At 28.7% G+C, this 20127-nt stretch overlaps 3 protein-coding genes and 1 long non-coding RNA gene across 5 annotated transcripts; 1 reads left to right on the plus strand and 3 right to left on the minus strand.

Annotated features, from left to right (window-relative positions):
• Positions 1-634: 634 nt before the first annotated feature.
• Positions 635-3311, plus strand: LOC101513337 (F-box protein At3g07870-like). Of its 2 annotated transcripts, none has more exons than XM_004512114.4 (3): positions 635-737; positions 1001-2383; positions 3081-3311. In XM_004512114.4, exons 2-3 carry the CDS (start codon positions 1008-1010, stop codon positions 3169-3171), a joined length of 1467 nt encoding a protein of 488 aa, XP_004512171.1. In that variant the 5' UTR covers positions 635-737; positions 1001-1007; the 3' UTR covers positions 3172-3311. The 2 variants fall into 2 exon arrangements, with proteins under 2 accessions (XP_004512171.1, XP_012574465.1); XM_012719011.3 differs by having other exon boundaries at positions 637-737; positions 1006-2383.
• A 1048-nt stretch (positions 3312-4359) lies between these two features.
• On the minus strand, positions 4360-5542 carry LOC113788022 (uncharacterized). The gene is made up of 4 exons (XM_073364166.1): positions 5381-5542; positions 5180-5290; positions 4700-4877; positions 4360-4608 (listed from the first exon to the last, which is right to left on the minus strand). Exons 1-4 carry the CDS (start codon positions 5485-5487, stop codon positions 4513-4515), a joined length of 492 nt encoding a protein of 163 aa, XP_073220267.1. The 5' UTR covers positions 5488-5542; the 3' UTR covers positions 4360-4512.
• A 1581-nt stretch (positions 5543-7123) lies between these two features.
• LOC140918974 (uncharacterized) lies at positions 7124-8049 on the minus strand. The gene is made up of 3 exons (XR_012161474.1): positions 7589-8049; positions 7299-7508; positions 7124-7205 (listed from the first exon to the last, which is right to left on the minus strand). It is a non-coding gene; the product is annotated as an uncharacterized lncRNA (long non-coding RNA).
• A 2413-nt stretch (positions 8050-10462) lies between these two features.
• Positions 10463-11902, minus strand: LOC101513662 (protein FD-like). Its single transcript, XM_073364257.1, has 3 exons — positions 11100-11902; positions 10864-10940; positions 10463-10757 (listed from the first exon to the last, which is right to left on the minus strand). The coding sequence occupies exons 1-3, from the start codon at positions 11677-11679 to the stop codon at positions 10686-10688; spliced, it is 729 nt and encodes a 242-aa protein (XP_073220358.1). The 5' UTR covers positions 11680-11902; the 3' UTR covers positions 10463-10685.
• Positions 11903-20127: the final 8225 nt, after the last annotated feature.

Here is a 20127-nt window from a genome sequence, read left to right on the forward strand (position 1 = left end):
AAATTTGATTTTTTTTAATCTAATATATTTTAATTTAGAATATTATTAATATAATAAAAAAAATTTAAAAAAAAACTAAAATACACTTAACAGAAAAAACATACAAGATCGGAGTAAAAATAGAAAAAAATTATTGAAAAAAAATAAAATTAGATTGTTATTTTATTTATAAAATATTAGAGATATGTTGTTTGTTTAACTACATTAAATTTGATATTTTTTAAATTTAATATATTTTATTTTAAAATATTATTAATATAATAAAAAAGTTAAAGTAAACTACAATACATTTAACAGAAAAAACATACAAGATCGGAGTAAAAATAGAAAAAAATTATCAACAAAAAATAAAATTAGATTGTTATTTTATTTGTAAAATATTAGAGATATTTTGTTTATTTAACTGCATTAAATTTGATATTTTTTTAATATAATATATTTTATTTTTTTAATAAACTTTATTTTTAAAAATATTTTAGTTATTTTCTATTAATTAAATTAATAATTATTCCATTGTTAAAAAAAATTAAACTTAGTCTATAGTCCATCCACTTTGTTACTTTTTTATTAATTAATTATAAAGAATTGAAAAAGATCTCTTAAAAAAATAATTATTAAAGTAATGGGCCTTGAAGGCCAATCCACGTCTCTTCTCTACTCTATAAAATAAGAAGGGTTTCAATTTCCTTCCAAAATCAGAAACGGCTGTAGCAAATTCAACAAACGTTCTCTCCAAGGTACTTTCAGTATTCAATCTTCTTTGTTTTTTTATCAATAATCATCAATATGTTTCATGTTTTATCGCAAATATCTCGCAAACCAGTAACTTCTCTTTATCTGCTTCTGCTTTTTCCTAGTTTTTTTTTTTATTATGAAAATCATGCTTCTAATTTTCGATGTTTAATTGTTTGAAAGAGCCTTTTTCTTCTTCAAATATGATTTTTTTTCTTTTATCTATTTTTATTTATTTATTTTGATCCTTTTGGTTCTAACAACTCAGTTTAGCCATGGAAATAAAATTGGATTCAATTGCCTCTACAAGGGATAGCCAAAGAAGCAATGATGCAAAGAGTAAAATTGATGAGGCAGAATTCCCTTATTTTGATAATATTCCATCCCATATCATTGCTGACATTCTGCTTCAACTTCCCATTAAGTCTCTTCTTACTTGTAAATGTGTTTCCAAAAGTTGGAAAACACTTATTTCAGAACCACATTTTGATAAATTGTACTCTGATAGAGCACGAATTAGTTTCATAATTCGAACCTATAATCATAACTTTATGCCAAAAAACTTTTATCATCTTGAGTGTGAGTCTGAAAAGTTTGAGATTGGAAGAAACAACCCTGTTAAGCTTAATCCCTTATTCAAGCTTCGTCTTTGTTTTGACAAAGAATGTTTGAAGAAAGATAATTATTGGAATAGAAAAAGGCCTTTTATTGGTTGCAAGGCACGTCATGATAAGTGTGGAATTCTGAATTCTTGCAATGGCTTGCTTTGTTTGTGTCATCATAATAATTTAACTCCTTTAGTGATTTTAAATCCAACCACTGGCGATTTCATAAGACTTCCTGAAGTTACTAAAACTCCTAAGAGGTTAAACCCAACTCTGGTAAGAATTGTAGGAAACGCCGGTTTTGGTTTCCATCCTAAAACTGGTGAATATAAGGTTATACATATGTGGTTGAAATATGTTAAGGGGAACCGTGTTATGCCTAACGGTGTTAGCCGTCCCTATGGTTGGGTGTTTGAAGCTATGACCCTTGAGATACACACGCTTGGAACATCATCTTGGAGAAATGTTGAAGTGGATCCTCAATTTTCTATTAAGGAGCTTAAGCATGCCACTTGTGTGAATGGTGCACTTCATTGGATCAGATTTGATAATTGGCAAATGTCAATATTGTGTTTCAACTTTGATAGTGAGATGTTGCAATTATTCCCTTCTCCACCTTGTTTTGAAAATAATAATAATAATAATGAAATGAGTTATGAGATCATCCGCATGGGACAATTAAGTGGATTTCTTTACATATGTTGTGCTTCTGATCAAAATGCTACAATGTGGATTATGAAGAAGTATGGTATTGGAGAATCATGGACTAATGTGTACAATATTGATATTTCCAGCAACCGTCTTTTCCCTTCACCTTTTACTTTATGTTGTCCATTAAAACACTTTGAGGAGGGTGCTATCATATTGTTATATTTATATAAGTCTCATTGTTTTATCTATTATGAACTCGAGAAGAACCGATTCAAAGTTTTTCAAATTCATGAGAATCCACCATTTTTTGAAGTAATTCCACATATTCCAAGTCTAATCTCATTGAAAGATGTTGTGAAAGGAGACAATATTGAGGTGCTAAATATCCACTCAAGGTAAGGATGTTTCTTTTAATATTCTATTTTTATTTTTATTAGATAGTTAAATCTGATGCTTTTTTAGAAGTCACAATTGCTTTGAATAATAGGAAAAGTTTCAGCTGGATGAAAAGGGCTTGTTGTTCCCTACAGATCCTACCAATTATGATTGTGATATTTTATCAAGATTTAAAGATGATGTTAGTCCATCCAATTATAACTTTTTTTTTGTTTTGATTCATTCCTTTCAAAATAAAAACCCTTGTTTTTAGTATTCGAAAGGCAACAATTTTTGAATGTCCAAGGACCGAATCTAAACAAAAAAAATTTATATGGACTAAAACAAACAATTATATAACTGTAGGTATTAAAATCATATTTAAATTTTTTATCAATCAATTGATTTTACAACGACCTATTCATGATGCTATTGTTTATATTTATTATAATTTTAGTTTTTGTTCTTATCTATCACATTTGATAACATCTTGGCAAAAATAGTTATTGATGATTTTTTTTTCCTTACAAATTACATCCTTCAAATTCTCTTTTCATCTCTGTGGATATAATGAATCTTTTTAATAAATAAAAAATTGAAGCTTTTGTTGTTGATAAATAGTAGATGGACGTGCTGAGACTATTCCACCTGCATGGAAATTGCAGTTTTACAACACTTTTTAATCATTGTTTGCTAAAATTGTTGCAATTTATATAGGTGTACAAAATTTAAATTACCAGAAGAAAATGAAGTTCTATCCTTGGTGCAAGAGTTTGTGAACACTCGCATGAAGATCACTACGATGTGAGGACCACACCTCTTAAAAAGAGTGTGTCTGCTACATTTATTTGTAATACTTATTTCTCTAGTTACATATATAAATAAAAATCAAGATAAAATTGATTTAAAATTTGAGTTAAATATATTATGATTTTTGCTATATTTTTATTAGCTGGAGTAATTACTTATTTACGAGCTTCATTCCAGCTAGAAGTTTATTAAATTCTTGAGTCAAATCATATAATTATATATTAAAGTTTCTATAATGTGATGATTATTTTAATTTTTAAGTTCTAAAAAAAATATTAAAAGTTGTAAACAAATAATAATGATAATAATAATTTTATGCACGTTATTATTCAAGGTCCTTAGAATTTGGCTGCAAAAAAAACTTCGATCTCCTCATTGCTCATGTACATGTATGTGAGAGAAATATAATGTAATGTAAATTAACAAGCATGTGAGGCATTCTTAGTCATGCAGTCAAAGACAAAATTTGAATACACACTATGCGAAAAACTGCATTTTACGGCGCTTTTTTTAATCCTTTTACAGCGTTTTTTCAAAAAAAACAAGCGCTGTGGAATCGAGTGCTGTAAATGATACAACAGCGCTTTTAAAAAAGCGCTATAAAATATGTAAATATAACGCGCGCTTGTTATGCACATTTTACAGCGCTTCTTCAAAAAAGCGCTGTAACATGCACCCCCATTATATGAGATATGGGTCTGTTTTTAGAGCGTTTTTTAACACAAGCACTGTAAAATGTCCACCAATAATTTTCATATTATGGGTCTGCATTTTACAGCGCTTTCTCTAAAAAGCGCTGTAAAATATACACCATTAAAGCGCTTTACAACAACCTTTTACAGCGCTTTTTAAAAAAAGCGTTGTAAAATGTGTGTGTGTGTGTTTTTTTTTTTTTAAACGCTGTAAATTATTTATTTGAAATGAAAAGCGCTTTTTAGCTTTTTATGGCATTTTTTTTAGAAAGCGCTGTCTTTTATCTTTGTATCCAAAATTATTTTGATCCATAATCACTTCACAATCAGTGCACACAACAACAAAACATATTCAAATACCATAAGCAGTTCACACAATCAGAAATCATAACTCTGTAACTTAATTAACATATATGTAACTCTGTAACTCTGTAATTTACAACCTAATTAACTACATTCAGATACATATATACAACATAATATACAACCTAATTTACAACCTAAACTACATTCAGATCCATATGCATGTTCATATATTGTGTCCTATGATCATTTACATATAATAACTAACAGAATATACATAATATGCACTAGCTACCATATAATATTCAGATCCCTTGCCCAGCAGCAAGCTATTTCCCAGAAAATCAAATAATTTGCATGTCAAGCACATACTGACACCAGTCTTCCTTTAATTCCATCAGATCTTCCTCAGAATATGATGGACTGGAATTGTCAAAGTACTGCAATATAAAAATTGAACATATTATATTAAGTTAGTATCAAATATATAGATAATTTATATATGAAAATCATATAATGCAAATACCGTACCGTTTCTGGGATAATAGTTTTATTCTTCTCAACAATCTCCTTCATGAATCTCAATACGTAGTACCCACAGTCGATGTTATTTGTTTGACGAGGGCACTTTATTGAGATCCATGTAATGTTATTAGACTTCTGCTTCGACACTTTAGCACCTCTTTGAGCTCGATAAACTTTTAAGGCACTATCGAATGAATAAATGTGATTATTAGGCACTATCGAATGAATATATATATGTAAGAAACTTTTAAGGCACTATCGAATGAATAAATGTGATTATTAGGCACTATCGAATGAATATATATATGTAAGAAACTTTTAAGGCACTATCGAATGAATAAATGTGATTATTAGGCACTATCGAATGAATATATATATGTAAGAAACTTTTAAGGCACTATCGAATGAATAAATGTGATTATTAGAGCATGAATATTTATATATATATATATATATATATGTAAGAAATAAATGAATATTACTTACGTGTCGAGCATAGTCTTTATTTCGGGGTGATTGCTGTAATTGCCGTGCACGGGATCCAAATAGTATATAACTTCAGAGACCGCATTGATTGCAAATAGCACCCAATGTGCCCTACAACAACAAAAAATTGGTTAAGCAATTTTGTTTATACACAACTAATAAATTAAATTCTCATCAATTAAAATAGATAAAATTACGTACCCTGAATTATATGGTGTCAAGAACAATTTATCATTTTCTATATTTCCTAAAAACATATCTACAATGTATTTCTTTACATTGTCTGGATCGAGTTTCCACATCGACATCTTATGCGAAGACAAGAATGAGTATTTATTTGACAATTTCCTCGTGCACACGACCTTCTCGTACAAAAACCTTCAATGAAAATTTTAAACTAGATTAATTATCAATACATTTAATTAATTACCAATAAATGCAATTAAAAGTATTTTTTACCTTATGTACAAGCTGATTACAGTAGCACTCAACTCCTTATGTTCGAGAAGTTCGTACATGTGCTCCTTTTCGAGGTATTCAACATACTCATATCCAAATATATCTTTATTCATGTGTACGATGGGCGAATCGTTACTGCTGCCCATGTTCCTTTTTATTTGGATGTCAAGACACGCCCCGTATTTACCAAGGCGTGGCTGACTTTTATTAGGAGCAGCAGCAGCAGCGACCGATTTTCCCCGATCCAGATTTTTTGTTGCTGCAAGTTTGGCAGCTTTATTACCCTCCAGCCTTTGTAGTTTGGCAGCCCTATTAACCTCCAATTTTTGAGGTTTGCTGCCTTTTTTTGGCTGTATGGGTGGTTTATTTATTTGGACCTACAAAAATGAGGTAAAATGTTAGTTTATTGAATCTGAAAAAATGACAAACCTTAGGCAATAAATGTGACAAACCTTTTCGGGAGATGTAACTGATTTGTCTCTGAGAATCTTTTTTTCGAGTGCAACAAGGTTTGTGGGCCATGCCACGTAACTACCAATAGCGTCGCTTAAGAACTGCATATCTCCATCATTGTCCGATATGGGCAACGGCGCAGTTGGTTCGAAAGCAACAGTATACGATACTTTGACATGGCCCGCGGGGATTGGAATATTGTGCAATACTTCTCCCGAAGTATTGTACAATATTCATTTTCCCACCTTCCCCTGAGTAGGCGATGACAAGTATAGGACATATGTAGTGACACCCTACATCAATAGTTAAAATATAAGTACAGTTAATATATAAGTTTGTTTAATACATAAGTAATTACATAAGCAAGTAAGTAGTAAGTAATTAATTACCTCGGGAATACTCTTCAAACCGACGTTGCAACTCCCGGTTTCACTCTCCATTTGTATTTCAGGTTGGAGCTGAACCGGAAGTTGCTTGTCTTTGTTCGTATTCACCAAGAGTGCCACTTGCTCTGATAGGATTCTGAGCTTCTCTAATACTTCCTCGTTGGAAGGTTTTTGGGGCTTCTCTTGAGGAAAAAAGCTTTTGGGAGTTACGCCAAATCCTTTCCTCCTAACTCGACCGGAATACTCAGGGACATTAAACACTTTCCCAAGAATGTCCCTGCAAGTATCCTTGTTTCCCTCCGGATTTTCAGAACTTTGTTCAATAATTTCCTAAAATACATGTAACATTAAAAAGATAAGTTCAATAGCATTTTTAAAATACAATATTAAAAAATATTAAAGTGATAATATACTTACACAAAGTTCTACAACTTTTTTGACATTTTCATTATCAACCACTCCTTCTTTGTTAACACGCGCTTCCTTCCATAAGATATGACGACCCAAGGGTTGATCGGCTTGGGTGTCTTTTCTCTATTCGTTAAAATCATAAACAAAATAATACAAATTAGTTACACACTATAGTTTATAATACAAATTACTTCATTATATAAAAGTGATGTTTAATTACTTACAATTTGTTGTTCAAGGCGTGCATATCCCATACGTGATTTCTTGTATGGGTGTTTTGGGTTGCTTGCCCGTTCGCGATTTGCCGTACTAATATTCTATATAAAAAAAAAATTGCAATTGTGTAAAAATTTAAAATACGCTACGAATATGAATAATAAAACACAAATGCTAATAAATTAATAACTTACGACAAACGCCGGGTCAGAACGTTTGGAAACAAATGCACTCCATTCATCCTTTGATATATAATGTTGATATATCTTTGGAGGTTCAGCATTTGTGTTTCCTTCTCTATCTTTTAGATAGAAATTTGAGAGATGGGATCTAAATCCACGATGGATTTTCCCAGCAACTCTCAAAACATATGACTTTCGTTCCTCATCAAGAACAAAAGTGGTCTGCAATGAAAACAATTATAAGTAATGTATTTTACAGAAAAAAAATTATAAATGACAAAAGAGTAGATCAAAATATTTACTTGAATGTCATTCCAGATGATATCTTTGGCATCCTTCAACGCCTTATCTCTCCAGTTGTCTATTGTTATTGGGACATTTTGACGAACAACAGCCCCAATGTAGCTTACAAACATGGAGCTGTTGGGGTCAACTGGCTGACCACTCTCGTTCCAGCCAACCTAATAAACTCATATAGTAAGTACATGCCCTAAACCCTAAAAAAAGATAAAAATCACACAGCAAACAAAGTATAGTATACCTCAAATTTAATCCCACTACTCCTTGCTTTAATCACCTTTTGCATTATAGTTGCACCACGTTTGACTTCTTTTTCATAAGTCTTGGAGGTGCCAACTTCTTCATTTTGAACTTCTATATCTTTGTTTGTATCCATTTAACTACAACAAGTTCAACATGCAGTTTAGTATAACATCAACAAGCTCAACATGGATCATGCATTATTATAAACAACCTCAACATGTATCAGTATATCTTAAAAAATCTCAACATGCATTTTAATGATTACAAAAAATTTATAACATCAATACCTGAATAATGGTTCGAAGAAAGATGAAATGTGAAGAAAAGAGGGAACACAGAAAGTTCACAGAAATATGGTTCACAGAAATACGGTATTGAAGAAATACGTAATGAGGGTTACGTATTTCAATGAAAATATATTGTGTAAAATGGGAGAGATGATCTTGAATGGAAATAAGGTTCGAAATGAAGGAGATGATCGTGGAAATAAGGTTCGTAGCTGTAAAAGAGCCTTTTAAAATTAACATAAAGAGACATTTTAGAGCGCTTATGTGTAAAAGCGCTGTAAAAGGCTTTAAAAAACATTCATATAACATAATAACACACGGAGGTCTTTTACAGCGCTTTTACACATAAGCGCTCTAAAATGTCTCTTTATGTTAATTTTAAAAGGCTCTTTTACAGCGCTTTTCCCAAATAAGCGCTGTAAAAGACCTCCGTGTGTTATTATGTTATATGAACGTTTTTTAAAGCCTTTTACAGCGCTTTTACACATAAGCGCTCTAAAATGTCTCTTTATGTTAATTTTAAAAGGCTCTTTTACAACGCTTATGTGTAAAAGCGTTGTAACAGACCTCCTTGTTTTATTATGGTATATGAATGCTTTTTTTAAAGCCTTTTACAACGTTTTTCTAAATGAGCGCTGCAAAAGGCCTTATTGTTTTTGTGTTTTGTTATGTTATTTTTTAAACAAGCTCAACATGCAAAACCCACATAACTGGTCACCACCAAAATCTCGTCTCCTCTTATGCATCTTCTTCACAAACATCAAAGCTTACTCTTTCACAATTCAATCTCCACCACAACACCCTTTTTATCTCTTTACATTCTCTTTCCTTCTTAAATCGAAACTTGGTATTCAGGTTCATTGCCATGTTGCGAAAAATGGATTTGAGTCTGATGTTTTTGTTAACAATGTGTTTTTGGGGATTCCCATAATGCGTACAAGGTGTTTGAAGAAATTCATGTTAGAGATAGTCATGTTAGGTGTCTGATGAATATTATTTTTAAAGCTTTTTTACAGCGCTTTTTATAAAAAACGCTGTAAAAGGCTTTTGTGTTGGTTTTATTTGGGTTCAATTTTGGATGATTGTAACTCATATATTTATTCCAATCGAATTGGCACTTAATTTACATTATATAAGTGACATTAGTAGCAAACTGTGAGATGTTATAACACTCAATTAATTGTTATATGCACGCCATATTAGAATATTAGTATAAACCATTTGCCTTACTAATTGGGATATAAACCATTCAAATTATATAAGTGATTTAATTTGCTATTCTGCCATATTAGTATAAAACACTCAATTCAAATTACATGCATATTTATCACAATAATTCAAAATATTTGGAAGCGCATGTATTTTACAGCGCTTGTGAAAAAAGCGCTGTATTAGGTAGTTCAAATATTTGGAAGCGCATGTGTTTACAGCGCTTGTGAAAAAAGCGTTGTAACTGATACGCGAAAGCGCTTCATTTTACAGCGCTTTTAGGACAAGCGCTGTAAAAGCCTTATAACATTATGCACAAACATTATATGACCTACAACAGCGCTTGTTTTACAGCGCTTGTGCACAAAAACGCTGTAAAAGGCTCCGTTAATTTTAAAATATAATTACAACAACGCTTGTGTTTAACAAGCGCTGTAAAATAGGCGCTGTTAAATGTCATTTTTGGCGTAGTGAAGATTTATGAAGTAATATGAATAACTTTAGTTTGCAATAGGAGTGCAACATATATTAGGAAATTGAGGACGGTTCACTCTAACACCTCATGACTTTTGCTTTAAAAAATGAAATATTCATAAAGATTAAAAAAATTGGTGAGATGTTTTTAAATAATTGAGTTTCAGATGAATTTTCATTCCTGCGTCAATTTATAGAAGTTTCATATATGGTGTATTAAAATGGCATTTTTAAAAAATAAAATAAATATGAAATCCATATTAAAATGCCACGTGAATTTCTATTTGCCACATAACCGTTTATTTGTATAGTAAAACGTTAAGAATCTAAACTTTACACTAATTTTACAAATATGAAATCTAAAAAAAAGAACTTATAGAAATGAAAATCCAAAATTTTATTTTGGAATTAGTATAAGACAAACAAGGTAAATATTTTATTATAGTAGTATTAAAAAGGTTTTTGTTGTGGAAGACAACAAAACGTCATTTCCATTGCAAAAAGCCAAAAACCCTCCAGCAAAGCTTATAGCCATAGACTCTATACACTATATGCTTTTTTGGTCACGTTTTCATCTTTTACTATCCCATTTATTGATTCACTTTCCTCATGAAGAAACATTAGTTAAAAAACAAAAATTGCAAAAGGTCAAAAATTGGAGGATAATAATAATGCCAAAAAAAGACCCATCAAATTAAGTTTCCACGTTGAAGCACTTGCTTGGAATGGCAAAACCACATTCTTCTTTTTTTTTTTTTCATACACAACCTAATTCCCCTTTAACTACTACCTTAATAACTAAAACGTGGAAAAGTCATAACCACAAATTCAGTCATAAAAGTGTAACATAATTTTGGACCACAATTAGTTAAGATAGTTGTTACTCTCAAAATGGAGCTGTTAATGTTCGATATAAATTGTTCTTCTTCTTTTGCTGACCACTTGCTGCTTCCCATAACTGCATTAACATATCATACCATAAAAAATAAATAAATAAATAAATAAATAAACTATGTTTATAAAAATGTGCATTATGCAATTAAGTGGTACCAATATTCTTATACCTCTTCTTGATGTCTTTTGAGTCTTGCATTTTCTTCCATCAATAATTGAACTTTTTGCTCTAGTTCATTAGTGTAAGCCTGAAATTACAAAAACATGAAACATTTTATGAACATTAAAAAACATAAAACTATGAAACTATGACATTATTGAGAATGTTATTTTGACTAGTTAAAACCACAATTGTACAATGCAATGCAATTTTGGTAATAAAAGAGAAAATAAAGAGCAAAAATTTCCTGTTTTCTAGCTCTAGAACGTGCAGCAGATTCACGATTCTTGATCATACGCTTATTCCTTCTTTCAACAGGACTAACATCAGGTGGTTCACCAAACCTCTTTCCAAAACACGTGAAAGAATTCGATGCAGACCCAACATTCCGATCAAACGGTGGTAGTGAAGGATTAACAAAAGAAGAAACATTTGAAGCATTGATGTGACGATGATGCTGTTGTTGATGCTGATGCTGATGCTGATGCTGATGCTGATGCTGATGTTGATGTAGTAACTGTGAATTATTCTTGTGTATGATGAGAGGGTGAACGTGAAAATCAGGACGAGAATTCAAACTTAAAGCAGTTACAAGTGGTGGGGTCGATGAAGAAGAAACAGGACAATAAAGTGAAACATTTTCAGAAACAACAGAGGAAGAATTAGAAGAATTAGAAGAAGAAGATGAAGAAGAAGAATCTAAAGGTCGAGTTAGAAAATCTTGAAGGATTGCATTTCCAAAATTGGAACGATTAGTTATTGTGACGGGTCGTGTGTTTTGTTCATTCAATGAAGCCAAGTTCATGTCTTTCCAAACCTCTTCCATGTTTTTTGTTTTTGTAAAGATTCAAATTTGTGATGTTGATATATTTATTATCTTTTAAAGGATATACAAAGGACAAAGACAAAGGGATACACTGTTTTTTAGTTTTGAGGGTGCTTCTTATTTTGTTCAATAGGTGTTGGTGATGATGATTTTTGTATTTGGTGGGGTAGGAAAAATTGTTGCCAAAATAAGTGGGATTTGAAGAGATTGAGAGAGAGAGAGAGAGAGAGTGTGAAGTGGTAGAGGACTGTTACTGTTACTCATCAATTCATTTTCTGTATGATCAGTACGGAATTTTTACAGCTATAATCAATATTACTACTTTTTTAAATCTAAGTTTTTTTTAAATAGCTTTTGAGTAGGAATATATTTAGATTTGAAATTTTTATTTTTATTTTTATTTTTAATTACTTAATTGACAATGACTTTATCTCTCTACATGTGTTTGATTTTGGGGTGTTTGAAATTGATTTTATAAAAATGAATTAGAAGATAAATATATAACATCAAATAATTTTATACCTCAAAATATGATTTTGGCTTATTTTGAAGTAGAACAACATGCACTGTTTCTATAAATATCCAATGGTTGTATAGTGTATTCCGTGACACTCTGCATTTTGTGTGGTGGAGGTCAAAGTTATAAAAGGTACTAGTAGTACTATAAGCATTAAATTAATTAGGTCACACATACCCTTCATAATGCATTAGGAGAAGAAAATAAAATAATGAGGAAACTAGCTAGAAAATTAGAACTAGCGTGTATATTTGATGTGAACTCGACGTATGCAACGAGGGGCCCGGGATCCCTATTTTAGGAAAATCACACAATTATATGTATCGGATTATTTGAATCATTAATATGTTGTTAGATAATTTTAATTGAATATTTATTAAATGTACTTTTTACTGTTAATTGAAATCAGATGATAAAAATCATTTCTGCATCACACGGTTATTGCATGAAATCTACTTTCGTTCTAAAAATTGAGTCACAACGTGGCATAGATTATTTGTATTAGCAAAATCACACAATTGTCCGCACTAACCAATCATGAAAGATATGGTTGAAAGTTGTTAATGTTTTACATATTAATAGTGTGGAATCTTTCGTTACAAAAAAAATAAAGTGAAAAATCTATTTATGTCACAATGCAAGATACTGTGTAGAAATGTAGCTTATTTTAGATTGGCTCATAGTCAACTTCGAATTTAGATTATATGCAGTTCATAGTGGCTATTGTTGGATGTAGTCAATATCTTGAAATTGTTTGATTAAAATTAGATGGTCCAAATTTTAAGATATTTTTTGAATTTATTTTAAATATAAAATAATGCAGTCGAAAGTCGAGCAGTTTGACTACTTCTCAACTATTTTTACACCATGTTTGGTAGGTATCAAACTCTAAAACACAAATTAATTTTAAAAAAATTTCCTCAATTTAGTTGCAATATACTCTAGAGGAGTTCAAGTGAGCGTCCTGGAGTAGCAATGAGCTAAAAGTTTATAATGCCTAAGAGACTTTGACATCACATTTCCACTCAAAATTTTAAGATATTAGGTAAATGGGTTACATCTCGTATATATTGAACATTTCATCCATTTCTAGTTGATATGGGACTAACCACTAACACTTGAATTTCAATCATCACCCCTCAAGTGCAAATTATCCACATCACTAGATGTAATCTACACTAAGATCCCAATCTCGCTCCCCCGCCAAGAAGAACCATTAATTTGATACCACTTTCAGGGGAGTCTGTGGGAGCACTAACAACAACACTTGGTTAAATGTTCAGGAACCCTAAGATACATGGACACTACATCTTCCTCCAAAACCTCACAACATTAGGTTTATAAGACACCACCATGGTACCAGAGCTTTTGGTTTTGGTCTAGGGAAATAGAGTTCTTAGTATGTTCGGTGGTTGTAGATCTATCTGATATTTTACATTAAAAAAATGTTATATTGTCGAAGTGTTGTTTATGAAAAGTTCCTATTAAGGAATCACTTGGTTTTTAAGTGGTCCTTTGTCAATCACATATCTTTCTTTGGAACCAACTTGATGTACGATTACAATATGTCAACTTATGTTATGTATTTTGGGATATAGACATTTGATGGAAGAATTAATTTTGACTTGTGAAAAAAAATCAACTCAATGATATATTGATATAATCCTGATTACACAAAATGTGGATTAACATATGGGCGTTGGTTGGCATTGAGATGTGAAATCATGTCGGTTACTGAAGAACTTTTCAAAAAAGCCAACATAGAAGTTTCACCATATGTTCAGCATGAAGAATAATTTTTTGAAGTAGTTTAGCTTCAAGTGGAATATACTTTTTATTGTAGAGTATGATAGTTATTTGGTACTATGATTTTTAGTATAGACAATGAAAGTTGAAGATGCTTCTATTTCATTCAAGGAGCATTAATTTCATAGAAGTTGATAATTATATGTCATAATATTGTATGTCACACCATAATTTTTCGAATCCATTGATATGAGAGAGGGAAAAATTGAAGGATTTTAAAATGAGGAATCAATTCTATTAATGGATAAAAATAAGGAAACTGAAATTGTAATTAAGCTTAAATAAAACTTGTGAGAGTTTGGAGAGGTAGAGTCAATAATACTCAAAGTCATGAATACTCAAAGTTTAAAGAGACAAAGTGAAAAACACTCAAATTTTGAAAGTTTGTAGGTAGAGTAAATAATAGTCTAAGCTTGGAGAGACATAGTAAAGAACTTTAAAAGTCTATAGAGACGGAGTAAACAATACTTGTGACTTGAAGAGACATCATAAAAAATACTCGTTAGCTTTTTTATGAGAATGATTGATTAAATCTTTTTAAGTAAAGAAGGTGAACTATCTCTCTAATTATTCTTTTTGAATTTTGAAAATTCTTTCTCTTCAGAGCGTTTGAAAGATGTTTTGATTTTTTTCTTTCCTTTATTTTTCAGAAGTTGATTCATCGAACTAATTAAAATGAGGTGTTGGAATTCCATAAACCAATTTAGGACCAAAAGAAGTAGGTGGAGACTAGATGCTTTCTTGTAAGTTATGCATTGCTTATTTCTTCTAATCAAGTGGTAGTCACATGTGGCTGACCAAATTATGGTTCTTGAAAGAGATCTTATGTAGTTATTTGTCTCCTAAGTCCTACCACATCTTGAAAGAGATTAGATGTAATTCTTTGCCTTATACTAGATGCATGTTTCTTTTACTTTAAACTAGATACAAGTTTTCCTTCTTGGAAATATTGTGCACCAAATGCAAAGTGATTGGTGCTTCACGTATTTGATCATCTTGAAGTCCCTTGTCTTTTGTAATTCCATGAGTTATTCCCACTGAAAAATATTATCTATACAATGATGATAATACATTGTTTTACCTTTGGTTTTATATTTGTCTTTACACAGGGATAAAGCCAAAAATTAAGTGTAATAGTGTTCAAATTTAAAAGAGTAATAATTTAGTAAAGAAAAACTACATTTTCAAATGCATAACATATACAAGAAATTATAACATATATTCAAAGTTAATATTGTAAAACAACTATAAAAGAATCATAATTTACTTTTTTGAAGTTGTGTTTGTCGTTGTTTCATAGAGTTAAAAATATCTATTATCATATATAAAGTAAAGTTTTCAGTAATTTTATCTTCAAATATAAACATTAATCACCTAATCTATAAAAAATCATCTTCTATCTTGTTGTATAACCATGTGTTTATAATTTTCATAGCATGAAATATATATGTTCTGCACGTTCACAAGCTTCATCAACAAGTGAACAATACTTTGCATCACCAATCTCTTCTCTAATTTCATTTTGTACCTTCCTAACAAATACATGTAAAATTTCTTTGAGAATCAGCAATGATGCTTAAAAGAAAAACAAATTAGGTTTCTAATGAAAGTTTGTTTTATATTTTTATCGGTTAAAAGGTGCTTAAACTAATATGGTAAGTAAGAAAAATCCTTAAAACATATTATATAAAATTTACACGAACGAAATTAAAGACAAAAAATTATAATAGCATAGTAGTGTTAAAAAAATATATATAAAAGATTGGGAGATAATAGTCTCTATTGGTCCCTTGTAAATATGTATTAAACTATATATTATTGATGGTTTAACGGCTATTGGAAAAAAAAAATGAATTTTACCCACGGTTTATTGTTTGTTGGTAAAACACTGTATCTTTTTGTAACATAAAATTTTGAACACGTATTCACATTATATTCAAGATCGTCTTAATATTTTTAGAGGATAATATGACTCTAATATCAATATTCAATTCTAACATTTGTGATTGAGTGGTGTGGCTTATTAAGATATTGTCGTTGTCACATTGAGTTTTTATTCAAAGCATAAAGTATAAATATAAAATTTTAGAATGTTTAATATATAAAATTAAGAATATTAATATAGTTTAAAAAAAATTAAAGTACATTATTCTGATTGTACAAATTGATTGTCGACTATACTGTAACATATAAACTTATCAACTTTAAATTTCAAATTTGCACCATTAATTATAAATTAGATTCTTATCATCATCTGAAGAAAAAAAATTGAATATTGACATAATTCAGCAGTAAAAATGTTAATAAAATTTTAAAATATAACATTTGTTCTTGAGAACATTCACAATGATGAGTGTTTTATGATTTGAATTCCCCCTAGTTAAGAAATTCATCCATTGAGAGTGTTAATGCACTGAGACCCTTTGATTAGTTAATAAATAAAAAATATTGTAATTTATAAATTAAAAATAAACGATAAAGATTAACAATTGTCATTAGTTGATTACAAAAATCAATTTCCCTCATTTTATCTATTTAATATAAAATAAAATAAATTGCAGAGAAATTTTTTTAGTTATAAAAATAGTCACTTTCTGTTTTTGTCGGTTATATTATATAATAAAGTATATTAAAATAAATAAGAATTATTAAAATATAGCAATATATAATTAATAATTTTAATTTAATAATTTTTTGTGATAAAATGCAGAAAAGATTGAATATTTATTTAGTATTATTATTGAAAAAATTATAAAATAAATTATTTATACACATCAAATCCATTTAAATATCAAATAGAGGCGCTCTATTGTAGTACTCCTCTCTATCATACAATAAGAATTTTTTTATTAAAAAAAATTATTTTAAAAATAAACATTGTTTATAATTTTAAATATAATTTTAATTTTTTAATATTATTTTTCAATGATTATTATAGGCTAAATTACATTTGTGGTCTTTTAACTTAATCTCAGGTAACGTTTTAGTCCTTTATCTTTTTTTTTTTCCCGATTTAGTCCTTTATTCCTAACAATATCAAATAAAGTATGAAAATATGAGTTTATTTGAAGATTTGCGTTACGAATTTGATGAAATTTGTATTATATTGAAGAATATAATTAATTTTATGAGTTTTGATTGAATTTTTTTTTTGAATTTTTGTATAAAAAAGGATAACATTGTTGAAATTTTAAAACATAAAATATCAAATTGTCACTTAAAATTAAAATAAAGGACCAAGTCGGGGAAAAAAAAAGATAAAGGACTAAAACGTTATCTGAGATTAAGTTAAAGGACCACAAATATAATTTAGCCATTATTATATAAATAATTTATAATATATTATTATACTTCATTATATTAATAATATTAAAAAATCTATAAAAAATAAAATAATTTAATAAAATAATTTATTTTTTATTTTAATATTATATTTTTTAATACATGTGTAAAATTTTAAACAACATTTATTATAAAATGTAGAGTAAATTTATATCCTAGTCATGAATCTTTGTGGTTTAATTAGAAGCAGACACATGTCGAATCTTGGTCTGTCCCAGTCCTCCACATCACACAATGTTAGTCCTCTCAACCAATATATCCAAAAATTCTTTTTCTTTTGCATAGATTGTCACACTCACTTTTCCTTTAACCAGTCTGTTTTGTTGCCTCATGCTCCCATAATATTTATATCACTATTCTCTTTTCACCCTCTACCTACTACTAACTTTTCTCTCTTCCTTTCTTCTTCTCTAAATTCTTACCATTTTTATTAACCACTTCCATTTGAAGTGAAGACACAAATTCCTATTAACACTCTTCACTACTATTACATTTCCTTACTAGGGACATGCAAAATGAAACTATACATCGTGCAACATTTTTATTTCCTTTTTTATTAAACATAATGATAATAGTTCAAAATTAGAGAGACCCCCACCACACCTTAGGTAAGAATTAGAATAGGAGCTCCAAGTTTCAATAAATAATGCTTCCTAACGAAGGTTTGATTGATTGAGACTCATCAAGCTAGTTTGAGTGTATAGGTGCTCAGAAAGAATATCAATCAGAAAATAAAGATTACCCTTGTTATAGAAAAAAATATTTTTTATTTTAATTAAGGATGTTTTGTCCTATCTATAAAGTGGTTGTTCTGACACCTACGAAATGTGGCATTGTTCATTGGTCTAAAGAAAAGGTGGATTGGTTAGTAACCATTCCGATGTTATTATTTTACAAAATAAAATAAAAATAAAAATAATACTTAAAAATTTGGTATATTTAATTAAAAATTAAAATTAAATTCATGAATTTTTCAATCATATTTTGTATTTCGTATTTTTATTGTATTTTAAATAATATAATTATTATATTATATGAATGACTCATATATGGTAGAAACAAAGATAGGACTTATTGTTGGAACCAAATTAAGGAGGGTGGAGAGGGAAGAAAAGGACGTTGTTGTCTTTGAAGTTGAATGAGCAACACTTGTCAAAGAATGATTCACTATTTCGTTGGTTTCCCAAAAGGAAGAAATTTGCCACTCTGAGTTCTACCTCCAAGTACCAATCAACCTATTCCGTGGTAGGAGTTGGTGATTGGAAATTGGGCACTATTGAGAGAACTAATCTTAAGCATATATAAGAAAGAGATTTTCTTTTCTTTTATTTTAAAAAAAAACTATGATTTTCTTTTCTTTTCTATTATTGGATGTTGCTATTAAGAATCTGACCATAAGTTGACGACTTAAATTATTTTTTTAACGAAATGAAAATTTGTTAAATTAATAATTTGCTCTTATTTTATATTTTATTTAACAATCTAATAAATAAAAAAATCATACAAATAATAATAATAATAATAATAATAATAATAATAATAATAAATTAAATTATATGGAGGTATGCAGTAATAGTTCTATTACACATAAGGATTTGAATTGTATAATCTATCAATAATGATCAAAATGAGGATAAGTATAAAACCTCTCAAGTGGTTTAAATAGTTAGACAAATTATGCAATAAACTATATGTAGAAATAGATATATTTAAGTAGATATAGTTAATTAAAATTTGATGTATATATATTTTTTTTTCAATTTAGTATACTTTGTTTGATTTTGTTAATATAATTTAATTTTTCTTTATTTATTAGGATGCAAAATAGAGGGGAAAAATAAAAATGCATTGTTAATAAAATAGAATGAAATTGTTAATTTATTTATAATATATGCAAAATGAGAGAGAGTTGTTAAAGTATTATAGTACTTTGATGTAATTTTTTTTTATTTAATATATTTTGTTTGATTTTAATAATATAATTTGTTTTTATTTATTAAATTAACTATTAATTATTTGATAAAAAATGACTATATATTATCACATCTCTATGATGTGACATCCTATAAAAGGAAAAAAAAAATATTTTATATGATAACATTGCCGCTTTGAAGTCTCTTGAATATAAAAAGAAATATATTTTTGTAATAAAAAATTTTAATTGAATATGAGAAAAATATTCACATTATTTTTTTAAATATCAGCTACAAATAAAATCAATTTTATTATTATTAGAAAAATATTTATTTTATATACATGTTTAAGTATTATCCATTTGATCTGATGATCATACAATATTTCTTCATACGTATTCAAAATATTTTTCTTAATTATTTGTATATTTTTTTTTACTAAAACAAAGTAAAATTAATATTATGAAAGTAGTGTAAATAATAATAATTGAAATGTCTAATTTTAATAAAATAATAATTAAAATTACATTTATAACGACATTAATTAGTTTTAGGATAAAATTTTGTTATCAAAGTGAGGTTAAATGTGAGAGTAACAAATAACTAGTACAAATTTAAATTTATAAATGAAACATAGAAGTTTTTTCTTGAAAATTATGTGTTTATTTTTTATTTTTTAAGTTTAAAAATTGTTTTGAAAGTGATTTATTTAACAATTTTTTTGTCTTTAATATGTATTATAAGATGAGTCAAAAAAAATATGTATTCTCATAGCAGTAATCAACGAGGTCCATAAAATATAAAACAAAATATATACACAAAATTAATATAATTTAGATATATGTGTATTTTCTTATTTATATTTTGTTA

This window comes from Cicer arietinum, chromosome 8 (assembly GCF_000331145.2).
Source record: "Cicer arietinum cultivar CDC Frontier isolate Library 1 chromosome 8, Cicar.CDCFrontier_v2.0, whole genome shotgun sequence".
Taxonomy (NCBI): Eukaryota; Viridiplantae; Streptophyta; class Magnoliopsida; order Fabales; family Fabaceae; genus Cicer; species Cicer arietinum.

What these genes read in the sequence shown, in the direction of transcription:
- LOC101513337 (XM_004512114.4), top strand. Translation starts at nt 1,008, where the DNA reads ATGGAAATAAAATTGGATTCAATTGCCTCTACAAGGGATAGCCAAAGA. An exon ending in GTGCTAAATATCCACTCAAG is followed by an intron (nt 2,384 to 3,080) that starts GTAAGGATGTTT and finishes CAATTTATATAG; the next exon opens with GTGTACAAAATTTAAATTAC.
- LOC113788022 (XM_073364166.1), bottom strand. Translation starts at nt 5,487, where the DNA reads ATGTCGATGTGGAAACTCGATCCAGACAATGTAAAGAAATACATTGTA. An exon ending in TTGACACCATATAATTCAGG is followed by an intron (nt 5,291 to 5,380) that starts GTACGTAATTTT and finishes TTGTTGTTGTAG; the next exon opens with GGCACATTGGGTGCTATTTG. An exon ending in ATAAAGACTATGCTCGACAC is followed by an intron (nt 4,878 to 5,179) that starts GTAAGTAATATT and finishes TTCATTCGATAG; the next exon opens with TGCCTTAAAAGTTTATCGAG.
- LOC101513662 (XM_073364257.1), bottom strand. Translation starts at nt 11,679, where the DNA reads ATGGAAGAGGTTTGGAAAGACATGAACTTGGCTTCATTGAATGAACAA. An exon ending in TTCTAGAGCTAGAAAACAGG is followed by an intron (nt 10,941 to 11,099) that starts AAATTTTTGCTC and finishes TGTAATTTCAGG; the next exon opens with CTTACACTAATGAACTAGAG. An exon ending in TCAAAAGACATCAAGAAGAG is followed by an intron (nt 10,758 to 10,863) that starts GTATAAGAATAT and finishes ATGTTAATGCAG; the next exon opens with TTATGGGAAGCAGCAAGTGG.